The 12,286-nt window shown below is 41.4% G+C and overlaps 1 protein-coding gene across 1 annotated transcript in view; it reads right to left on the bottom strand.

Annotated features, from left to right (window-relative positions):
* RPA1 (replication protein A1) overlaps positions 1 to 12,286 on the bottom strand; it is a 123,714-nt gene that overhangs the window by 52,565 nt on the left and 58,863 nt on the right. The window contains exons 13-14 of the mRNA XM_069761361.1: positions 8,009 to 8,138; positions 1,785 to 1,961 (exon numbers count right to left, since the gene is read on the bottom strand). Of these exons, the coding sequence (XP_069617462.1) occupies positions 1,785 to 1,961; positions 8,009 to 8,138 (307 nt within the window). The remainder of the gene's footprint in view (positions 1 to 1,784; positions 1,962 to 8,008; positions 8,139 to 12,286) is intronic.

Below are 12,286 nucleotides of genomic sequence, written 5' to 3'. Positions count from 1 at the left end.
TGATGATCTATTTGTGTAATTTTTTTTAAATTTTTTTAAATCAGATAGATTTTTATTAACCATGTCAAGATATTACAAATAAATCTGGTAACATTGTTACAAACAAACTTTTAAAGATAATATTTTCTCCCCGTTCCCAAACCCCCTCTCCCCACCCAACCCTCAGAGACCCCAGCAAGAACCCCACAGTTCCTATCATCCTGGAAATAGTGAAATAGCAGTCCTTTGTATTTCCTAAAAGACTCTGAACTCCGCACATCTCCATTCCACACATTAGATCGAATCAATCCACGGCTGCCATAACTTGTGAAAGAGTTCCAGCTTATTCCTCTTGGTGGAGATCCTTCTTTCCAATTAAATTATATGATCCGTTTGCTTAAGAAAATCTCTCCTTGTCGGAGGTTCCTCTCTAATCCAAAATTTAGTGATCAACTTTCTTGCAATGAATAACAATCATGCACTAACTGTTATCGTGTTATCCGTTACAATTTCTTCCACGTATCCCAATATACAAGTCAATGGGCTCCTAGGGATAGTGCAACCATACACCAACTCAATGCGGTTCAGTACCACTATCTGAAAGGAGGACAGTCTAGGGCAGTGCCACAACATGTGCATGTGGGAGCACCTACGGCACTCTGAATCAGGTCTCAAACCAGCTTTAAACAACCTTTCAGGGGTTCTATAGGCCCTGTGAATTACATATAACTGTGATAACCTCCCAGGCTCACTCATTGATAACTTAGGGACATATTCCAAAATCGATTCCCATCTATCATTATCAATTGGTCCCAATTCCACTTCCCATTTACCTCTAGCCCTAATGGGATGTTTTTCAAGAAATGCTATTTGTGTAATTTAATAACTGAACTGCTATGTTGCCCAAAGAGCATTTCTGTTCTTTTTAATGCTTCATCTATTGCTGGACTTACTTTCCTGACATATTAGTAATCTACACGCTAGAAAACAATGAAAGAAAGCATCAACAGAAGGAGAAAGGGGTGTGCACTACTTATAAATGTTACATCTACGAGCCATACTTTTAATTAATGAATCTGGCGACAAGTCCACATTAACAGTTCAGATAAACTGGTCACATTTTACAATATTAGAATAGTGAGCCAATTTGGTACTCAAGGGAATCTGTCAGTAGGATGCTTGAAAAAGATCTATACCTAGTCGAAACGTTGCATCTATGGCAGAATAAATGGAACTTTGAAGAATTTTTTTTTTCACCTGAATTTGACCGTCTCTTCTATTAAATTTTTTTTTATGCAGACTGCTTGGAACGTCTTTGATGGTGCATCCACTTTGTGCCCTTTGTAATTGCCAACATTGGAGTATTGCGAGTGACCTTTATTTTCATCACCCTTTTAACCATTCTATATGGGCTTGCAGGTCATAAAACCTCGCATAAAATGATCCCTTGGAATCTGCGATCCAATGTCTTATTCCAGAGAAATCAATGTTTTTCTGAACATATAAATGAGCTGTTAAGCTCTCTGGGCCAGACACAGGTTTCTCTAAGAATCTGCCTCTAAAAGTTTGTAAATGAAAGGGGCCCAAAGTAAGTTACTTGGCTGCATCAGTCAGAAAGATTTTTTTGACGATGAAATTTAAATAGTATCAGTGTAAAAGATTGGTTACTGCTGTTATTTGCTTTTTCCTTAACCTTTAGTTATTTATAAGGAAATTAAGCAAAAGCTTTTCTATATAGTCACAAAGCATTACCCAGCTCTGTGTCTCTAGCAAAACGTTACGACTAGTTTTGTTCAAATACTCACTGATAGGATGAGACGATACTTGAAGTTGGGAAACTCCTTGTCACACTTCTCACAACGGAAAAGTCCATTCTGCTGGTCAATCACCTTTTTATTGCAGTCTTGAGAAGGGCAGGCCTGATACAGGCAGTTCTCTTTTCGCAGATAGACAATTGTTGCCACGCTGGTGAAATAATCTGCCTGAAATAGAGAAATCATTTAAATATGTATTCAATGTGACTAATATATCATTTCTGTAATGCTTTGATCTATAGCAAGGCTCTGTACAAGACGCGACAAAGCCCTATGCTTAGTGGTTATGCTCGTAGGTTTAACAATACAGTCATCTGAATAGAGATAACATTGTGCCCGTTTGGCCTCTGCCAGGCTGTTATACATCAGTATAAATTTTTCTAAACTGGACAGTGGACTGCACTTTGCAAGATAGAGAGGGACACAGCAAAAATACAAAAAAAAACAAAACAACTTGCTTTTAGTGGTAAATTGAGCCTAGTTTGTAGGCATCAGGTAGAAAGATGGATGGTGTAAAAGATGTGGGCACAGAGCCTTAAAGGGGATCTATCAACACAGATTGACTGTTCACACCAAGTAAAGGCGCTTGGTGCATCACAACTGAGTCAATCACTTAAATACACCTTCCCACCTGCTAGTTTGTGAATATCATCACCCCCCTTTGGCTTCATAGAGCCAGAACTGTCAAAAATGGAAAGGAGATAGTAGGAAAACAAGCAAGTGGGAAGGTGGGTGTATATAAATGATTCGCTCTGCCGTGATGCACCGAGCAGCAGGACAAAGTTTGAACAGTCATTCTGTCCTGATAGAGTTCCTTTAAATGCACCTTCTGCTTCCCATCTTCTTGTTTTCCTTCCATCTCTGCCCTCCCCTCTTTGACTGACACGCCCCCACGCCCCCTGAGGAAGTGTTACGAAACGCGCGTCGGGGTGTAGGAACGGACACACGGACATCACTCCTAGCATAAGTTACTACCAGTTTGCCCACCTGTTTTTGGCTGTCACGATTTTCCAGCGCTTATTTATCGGTGTATTTTCGTGAGAAGTGGCGGTAGTTAGTATATACACCTGTTGGTGATTACTATTATATTTATTCTGCCTCCTCTCGTTAGTACCGGTTTTTTTGCTGGACTTCTTATTGCAAACTGCCTTTTTGTTGGTAGTTTTATATGGCATTTTTCTACATGCAGCAGTGTAGGTGTGGATTATATTGGGATACTGTTTATATACCTAGGTTTATGTGATAGTAGAGAAAAATTACCGCACACTCAATACTGGTATAGTGCTTGAAAAAGGTATATGCCAATTTTATTCAAAGAAATAATACAAAAAATGGTGGTTGCCACATAGGTAGAGGTAGACAATGAACCCGACGTTTCGACCCTCCCGGGTCTTATTCATGTGGTTACTGGGAAGGCAAAGAAAGTGTATAAATAACAGTGTCATATACATAGAAAAACGGCATAGCAGTACACGTGAAGTATATATACAAAATAAACTAACCACAGGTAAAAAAAGGGGGGGAAAAAAAGGGAAGGAGATATATACACAGCAAAATACATAATAACAAGGTCATATGGAAAGGAACGGCGAGAGAACAATAGTATAAGTACAGAGGATCACGGTAAAAGTCCATATAAGTATTACCTCTAGTCCTTTGATATGAGCGCATAAGATGGCAGTAGTGTGGGAAAAGCAAGTGCTCCCTTACGTACAAGACATGACCTGTCACAGTAACAAGATTATAGGTTATAATGTATATTGGAACAAAATGACTAACTAAAAACTCCATGAGATGAAAGTAAATACCAGACACGTGTGGAGCGGATGAGGTCATATGTGAGTCAGAACAGGTGATGAGCGGTCGTAACCGGCCTAATAGTATGGAATGGTAAATAATGTAGAGTCTATATGAGTAGATGCAGGTAAAGGGGAGGCGCAGGTATCATATATAGTGCCAAAGTGGTGTGGTACCAGAGAGGGTGACTACGACTATATATAGTGATAGATATGATAGTGGGGACCTGAAAATCTGAATTAGTATACCAATAGAACAGCATATCTACCTGTCGGTACAACCAGTAGGGGCTGCTGTCCCAGGTAAAAAAGGATTGAGCACAGGAGTGGCCGTAATGAGTCCAAAGGGCCTGCAGGTTTAGGGTAAAGGAGAATGAGTGCCACGAGATATCAAATCAGGAACTGGCAGGCAGAGGGAAAGGGGAAGTAGCGCCGCATTAATACCTGTGAGGAGTCCTATGTAGGGTCAGCGGCGCATCCTGCGCCTAGCTGTATTGTCCTAGAAGGATGCTGGATGAGTGAGAGTGGACGAGCGTGCCGCCCTAAAGTAGCGCCGGACCAGAAGTCCCGGACCGGAAGTGACGCGGTACAAGCCCGCGCATGCGCAGATGGCTCCTAGAGCGCAAAATTGTAATTAAAAAAAAAAAAAATTTTTTTTTTACAATTTTCTACTGTATTTTCTATTTTTTACATTTCTATTTTATTTCTTCGTATATTATTTTACCTTTTTTGTTTATTTTTATCTTTATTTTCCAGCTTTTTTTCTTATTTATGCCGTATGTGTACATCCTGTATTCTACATATCTTTATTTCCATTACATTTCCCCCTCTCATTTTCGCTCCTTGTCCGTATTCCATTCTCCTATTTGGCCATATTGCTCTCTTATTAGGGTCTGTTCCCTGGTTATTTTATCAGTCCTCACACTCCCCCAGTCCTCCGACCCTGCATTTTTATCTATAGTAGCCCCACTATACCGCCCTCTAAGCTGCCACCCACTGGCCGCTCCAGTGTGGATTGCATCCTCCCCCCTTAGCCCCTTTCAGCGCTACTAACAGCGCTTGTCCACTCCCTCTCTTGGGCAGGAGCTTGCCCACACTAGCGCTAGGAGCCATCTGCGCATGCGCGGGCTTGTACCGCGTCACTTCCGGTCCGGGACTTCCGGTCCGGCGCTACTTTAGGGCGGCACGCTCGTCCACTCTCACTCATCCAGCATCCTTCTAGGACAATACAGCTAGGCGCGGGATGCGCCGCTGACCCTACACAGGACTCCTCACAGGTATTAATGCGGCGCTACTTCCCCTTTCCCTCTGCCTGCCAGTTCCTGATTTGATATCTCGTGGCACTCATTCTCCTTTACCCTAAACCTGCAGGCCCTTTGGACTCATTACGGCCACTCCTGTGCTCAATCCTTTTTTACCTGGGACAGCAGCCCCTACTGGTTGTACCGACAGGTAGATATGCTGTTCTATTGGTATACTAATTCAGATTTTCAGGTCCCCACTATCATATCTATCACTATATATAGTCGTAGTCACCCTCTCTGGTACCACACCACTTTGGCACTATATATGATACCTGCGCCTCCCCTTTACCTGCATCTTCTCATATAGACTCTACATTATTTACCATTCCATACTATTAGGCCGGTTACGACCGCTCATCACCTGTTCTGACTCACATATGACATCATCCGCTCCACACGTGTCTGGTATTTACTTTCATCTCATGGAGTTTTTAGTTAGTCATTTTGTTCCAATATACATTATAACCTATAATCTTGTTACTGTGACAGGTCATGTCTTGTACGTAAGGGAGCACTTGCTTTTCCCACACTACTGCCATCTTATGCGCTCATATCAAAGGACTAGAGGTAATACTTATATGGACTTTTACCGTGATCCTCTGTACTTATACTATTGTTCTCTCGCCGTTCCTTTCCATATGACCTTGTTATTATGTATTTTGCTGTGTATATATCTCCTTCCCTTTCCCCCCCCCCCCTATTTTACCTGTGGCTAGTTTATTTTGTATATATACTTCACGTGTACTGCTATGCCGTTTTTCTATGTATATGACACTTATTTATACAGTTTCTTTGCCTTTCCAGTAACCCCATGAATAAGACCCGGGAGGGTCGAAACGTCGGGTTCATTGTCTACCTCTACCTATGTGGCAACCACCATTTTTTGTATTATTTCTTTGAATAAAATTGGCATATACCTTTTTCAAGCACTATACCAGTATTGAGTGTGCGGTAATTTTTCTCTACTATTGATTGGACCACATGGTCGGTTTACCAGCACCTCACCTGTCCCTGACCTGAGTACACACCATTTTCCCTACTTTATAGGTTTATGTGATGTCATGTGTATTTATCCGTTCCATTACATCTGGAAGGTTTTTTCACTTTAGCATTATATATCAAAGTTGATTGTGTGAATTATTAATAAAAATTACCTATTTTAAAATTATATTCTCTAGACATTGTGTTTTTGTCCTTTATGTGCTGTTTGGCTATTTAGGATTTTTTTGTTTTGGTTTCAGTTGGTATTGTAATACAATGATATCATAAGGATCAAGTTATTGATTATAGATCAAGCCCAGCTGGAGATCCGCAGAGTAAGGGTATGTGCACATGTCAGGATTTCTTGCAGAAATTATCCTGACAAAAACCGGACATTTCTGCCAGAAATCCGCATGAGTTTTTACCGCGATTTTGACGCGTTTTTTCCCAAATGCATAGAATGGCGGGAAAAACACAGAAAATCCGCAAAAATAATGAACATGCTCATTTTTTTTACCGCGATGCGTTTTTTTCACGGAAAAAAACGCATCCATGTGCACAAAACATGCAGAATGCATTCTAAATGATAGAATGCACAATGTATGCGTTTTTAATGAGTTTTTATAGCGTTTTTATAGCGAAAAAACCTGAATGTGTGCACATGGCCTAAAGGGACTGTATCATAAATTAAGGGCAAAACTTACCAGGCCCAGTGCACAACACTACTCAGATGGTAATGAGCCCCAAATGATGGTGGCTTTATTTATTGTGCCTTATTTTTGGCTCTACTTACCTAGCACATGGACAAGCATTCAAATGTAAATCAGATAGATGTACTACCTCTGAACTCCCATGTGCACCTCACTACTGTATGTACTTCCGTGTCCTTGTCCTGATTGACAATTTTATTATATGTGTTTTTCTTTGATTTTTTTAAATAAATTTTGTACTTTCTTACTTATTTATTGGTTACTCCAGTTTTTCTCCTATTTATATAGTTACATTACGGAGTCAATAAAATATTGTGAATGTGGGTTGATACTACTTAGTATCCCCACTTTTGGCATATTAAATATGCAATGGGGTTTTTTTCTTCTTCTGTGTCTACGATACTAAAAGGCAAGAAAATGACCGCTAGCATGGTGGCTACCTTAAATGGGTGTGCTAGTCTCCAAGATCCTATCCCAAAATGTAGTAGGTGTAATAATAATAATAATATTAGCAAATACTTCCAATTAGAAATTAAGTGTAGTTCCTCTGATTCACTATGTTGCTTACCTCCATCAGCACGGTACTGCAGTAGCTGAGGTATCCATAGTTATGACCACTAAAACTAAACGCCACTATATGAGTGGTCTTAACCATGGACACCTAAGTTACTGTAATGCCCTGCACATGGGGTATTCAACATAGTAAATCTGAAGAACTAGACTACATTTTTAATTGGAGGTATTACTAATGTTATTACATCTACCACATACTGAGATGGGAATAGCCCTTTAAAGAGAACCTGTCACCCCCAAAATCGATGGTGAGGTAAGCTCACCGTCATCAGGGGCTTATCTACAGCATTCTGTAATGCTGTAAATAAGCCCCCGATGTTACCTGAAAGAGGAGAAAAAGACGTTAGATTATACTCACCCAGGGGCGGTCCTGCTGCTGGTCCGGTCGGATGGGCGTCTCTGGTCCGCTGCGGCGCCTCCCATCTTTGTCTGCCCCTCAACAGGGCAGACAAAGTACACCTGCTCCGGAGCCGCAGCGTGAAGACAAGAAGAGGACGTCATGGAATGAAGATGTGAGACACTGTTCCGGACCTGAGACACCCATCGGAGCAGGACCGCCCCTGGGTGAGCATAATCTAACCTTTTTCTCCTCTTTCAGGTAACATCGGCGGCTTATCTACAGCATTACAGAATGCTGTAGATATGCCCCTGATGACGGTGAGCTTACCTCACCATCGATTTTGGGGGTGACAGGTTCCCTTTAACTGTTTCAATGAACACTGCCTAGGTGTAGAAAAAAGTACCAACAACCTACAGATTCACCTACAACTCGAGGAGGAAAAAGCCTAACTTGATAAATTTAAGTTTTGCAGCGCTCTGTGGCAATATAGGATATTCATTAGGTAATTTACTTTTTCTCCGTGGCCCAGGTTTTCATTTTTCACCTCCAACAAAGACTTCCAGTTTGTATTTCCTCCTCCAGCGCCTCCGCGAGACTCAGAAATAGAGGAGCCTTCAAGTACCTGACCCTCAGAGTCAAACCTTGGAAAAAGAAACTTTGTATTACCATCAGGGTACTATTAAATGTCTATCAATCCCAAACGCCGGAAACATCTTCATATGTGCAATGTGAAAACTTAAAAAAAATCGTTTACATCAACAAGGTTTTCCACTTCTCTGTTCTGAAAGCAGCCAGAAAATTAACCCCTTGCCTCTGCAAACAAACACCCTTTATTTCTTCCAAGATCCATAACTTTTTAAATTTTCCATTGACATCAGTATGAGGGCTTACTTTTTGCAATGAGCGGCAGTTTTGAATGACACTATTTAGTTTACCATACAAAGTATGAAAATAAGTAAACCAAGCGCACTACCATAACATGAATATTAGGCTGTGTGCACACGTTGCAGTTTTATCGCGGTTTTACCCGATAAAAACGCTATAAAACCGCAAAAAAACTGCATACAATAAGCATCCCATCATTTAGAATGAATTCCGCATGTTTTGTGCACATGTTGCGATTTTTTTCCGCGAAAAAAACGCATCGCGGTAAAAACCGCAGCATGTTCATTAATTTTGTGGGTTTTTTTTGCGGATTTCCCACTACTAAATGCATTGGGAAGTGTCCGGAAAAAAACGCGGCAAAAACGCATGCGGTTTTCTTGCAGAAAGTGTCCAGTTTTCTCAGGAATTTTCTGCGAGAAATCCTGAATGTGTGCACTTAGCCTTAAAGTACTTGGGTGCCAAGTGAGTGGTAAAACTAAATGACAAACGAGAGAACAGCACCACTCCAATTATGCACACCACATACATGAATATATAAGGCTACTTTCACACTAGCGTTGTTTGCTGTACGTCGCAATGCGTCGTTTTGGAGAAAAAAACGCATCCTGCAAATGTGCCCGCATGATGCGTTTTTCACCATAGACTTGCATTAGTGACGCATTGCGACGTATGGCCACATGACGCATCCGTCGTGTTTTGGCGCACCGTCAGCACAAAAAAAGTTACATGTAACTTTTTTTGTGCGTCGAGTCTGCCATTTCCGACCGCGCATGCGCGGCCTAAACTCCTCCCCGGACCTTACAATGGGGCAGCGGATGCGTTGTAAAACTGCATCCGCTGCCCCCGTTGTTCATTATTTTTGCAGTTTGCGTCGGTACGTCGGGCCGACACATGACGGCCCCGTACCGACCCTAGTGTGAAAGTAGCCTAAGTAACAATAAACCATGTATGGAAAAAAGAGGTTTTTATTGGCACACCACACAATTGAAAATTGTTTGGATATGAATATACCCCCGGGGGTTGAGTTATGCATGGTTCAATGAGGGTGTTTGCTTTACTATCGCCGTGGGGTGTTTACACACCGGTCATTATGTGCACGATATTGTTAGGTTGGATATTATTCAACTGTTCGTTTGTGTTCATAAGGGGGATGCTTCTCTCCCCCCTTTCTTCCTTCCTCTTTTTTTCCCTTTGCCTCCCCCTTCTATCTTCTCTGATCCAGGGTTTTATTGTGGTTCGATTTCTAGCTGGCCTCATATCTGAGTCTGTCTCTACGGCTGTTTCCGTCGCACATGTGTGCTATCAGGTTTGATTACACATTTCTCTATTTAAACAAGGGGACAAGGTGCACGTCGACATCTCCCCTGATTAAGCCCTATCAGTGAGGGCGATACGCGTGGGGCTGCATTGGCCCTGGTCTATTTGGCTTCTTTGCCTGGGGTCCTCCAGGTTTGTGCATTTTGCACTTTAGGTAATTCAGCCTTATGGTCTCCTGGGACTCTTAATGCTCTTATTTGCTATATGATTCACCCCTTGACATTTTTATGGTTTTTTGGGATCTATATAAGAGTTATGTTGCCATTTAGGTAGGCTATTGAGCATGCTGTTGCTAGCCCCATGAGCCAGTAGGTATAGAGGTGGGCTTTCAGGCATTATTATTATACTTCATATGTATAGGTGTTCATATGTACAAACACTGGATATGGACAAGGTGTTCTTTGCTTTTTTTTAAATATGTTTTAAATTGTATGGCGTGCTAATAAAACTGCTTTTTTCTATATAGGGTTTATTGTTACTTATATATTCATGCATGTGGTGTGCATAATTGGAGTGGTGCTGTTCTCTTGTTTACCATATAAAGTACTGAAAAAAAGGATACTCTTTTTTTTTTTTTTTAGACTGCCATTGTTCCCCGTGAAGACAAAACCCAGAAAACTGTGCAAAACTTAGTCCTGAATCATGATTGTCCAGGTCAGTATGATTACAGCAATACCAAACTTAGACGTCTTTTTTTTTTTATTTAAATAAGAAAAAAATACAGAAACTTGTATTTGAAAAATTAAGCTTTGTCCGGGTTTTATCATTTTTTGGGGGAAGAATGGTGAACCACAAAAAAATTAAAATCGTAATTCTGGAGTTCTGATTTTTTTCCCCTCAATGTGGTGTTTACTGATTGAGTTAGTTTTATAGGCCGAACTTATATATGCACACAGACATACACAGGTGGTTCTCACAAAGTATCATGAAAAAGTTATTTTATTTCAGTTCTTCAATATAAAAAGTGAATTTCATATATTATACAGAGTCATTACAAACATGACTTGATCTATTTCAAGTGTTTATTTCTGTTAATGTTGAGGATTATGGCTTACAGCCAATGAAAATCCAAAAGTCATTATCTCACTTATTTAGAATTAACAAAAAACACCTGCAAAGGCTTCCTATGCTTTAAAAATGTCCCTAAAGCTACGTTCAGACTAGCGTTGCGCGCCGCTGCGTCGGCGACGCAACGCACGACGCACACAAAAACGCGGCAAAACGCACGCAAAAACGCTGCGTTTTGCAACGCGTGCGTCGTTTTTTTGCCGAAAATCGGACGCAAGAAAAATGCAACTTGCTGCGTTTTCTTGGTCCGACGCTAGCGGCAAAAAAGACGCAAGTGTTGCAAAACGCAACACACAAAAACGCATGCGTCCCCCATGTTAAACATAGGGGCGCATGACGCGTGCGTCGCCCGACGCCAAGGCGACGCACACTAGCAGAACGCTAGTGTGAACGTAGCCTTAGACACCTTTTCACTCATCAGTTTTTTGCCATCAGACACAATCAGTTGGCTCGATGGATCCAGCGCAGATTGTGAAAAACTGATACGACGGATCTGGCTAATTGGATCATAAATAAATCGGAGCATCCTCAGTAAAAAAAACAAACAAAAAAAAAAAACACAACAGACTCCGTCGTCAGATTCCATCATTTGACGGATCCGGCACCCACAGGCTTCCATTCGAGCAAACAACAGACGGCGACGGATCTGTTGCTGTCCGATTTTTCAACATATAAAAGAAAAAAATGTTACTTTGTCCGTTGTCTCCGGCCGCCGGACAAACAATTTTTTATGGATCTGGCAAATGACTGATGAAACGTGACGCCATCCGGTCGCTAATACAAGTCTATAAGAAAAAAATGGATCCGGTGGCATCAGTCTCTGGATTCGTTTTTTTCTAAATTTGATGGATTGTGATCATGGGGAAGACTGCTGACTTGACAGATGTCCAGAAGGCAGTCATTGACACACTCCACAAAGAGGGTAAGCCACAAAAGGTCATTGCTAAAGAAGCTGGCTGTTCACAGAGTGCCGTATCCAAGCATATTAATGGAAAGTTGAGTGGAACGAAAAAGTGTGGTAGAAAAAGGTGAACAAGCAACTGGGATAACTGCAGCCTTGAAAGGATTGTTAAGAAAAGGCCATTCAAAAATTTGGGGGAGATTCACAAGGAGTGGACTGCTGCTGGAGTCATTGCTTCAAGAGCCACCACATACAGATGTATCCAGGACATGGGCTACAAGTGTCACATCCCTAGTGTCAAGCCAAGGAGAAAAAGAACTGGACTGTTGCTCAGGGGTCCAAGGTGTTATACTCAGATGAAAGAAAATTTTACATTTCATTTGGAAATCAAGGTCCCATAATCTGGAGGAAGAGTGGAGGCCACAATCCAAGCTGCTTGAGGTCTAGTGTGAAGTTTCCACTGTCAGTGATGGTTTGGGAAGCCATGTCATCTGCTGGTGTAGGTACACTCTGTTTTATCAACACCAAAGTCAGCACAGCCGTCTACCAGGAAATTTTAGAGCACTTCTTGCTTCCCTCTGCCGACAAGCTTTTTGAAGATGGAAATTTAATTCTCCA

The sequence above is a fragment of the Ranitomeya imitator genome, chromosome 3 (assembly GCF_032444005.1).
Source record: "Ranitomeya imitator isolate aRanImi1 chromosome 3, aRanImi1.pri, whole genome shotgun sequence".
Taxonomy (NCBI): Eukaryota; Metazoa; Chordata; class Amphibia; order Anura; family Dendrobatidae; genus Ranitomeya; species Ranitomeya imitator.
Note: the sequence above shows the minus strand (reverse complement) of the source record. Positions and strands in the feature narration are given on the sequence as shown.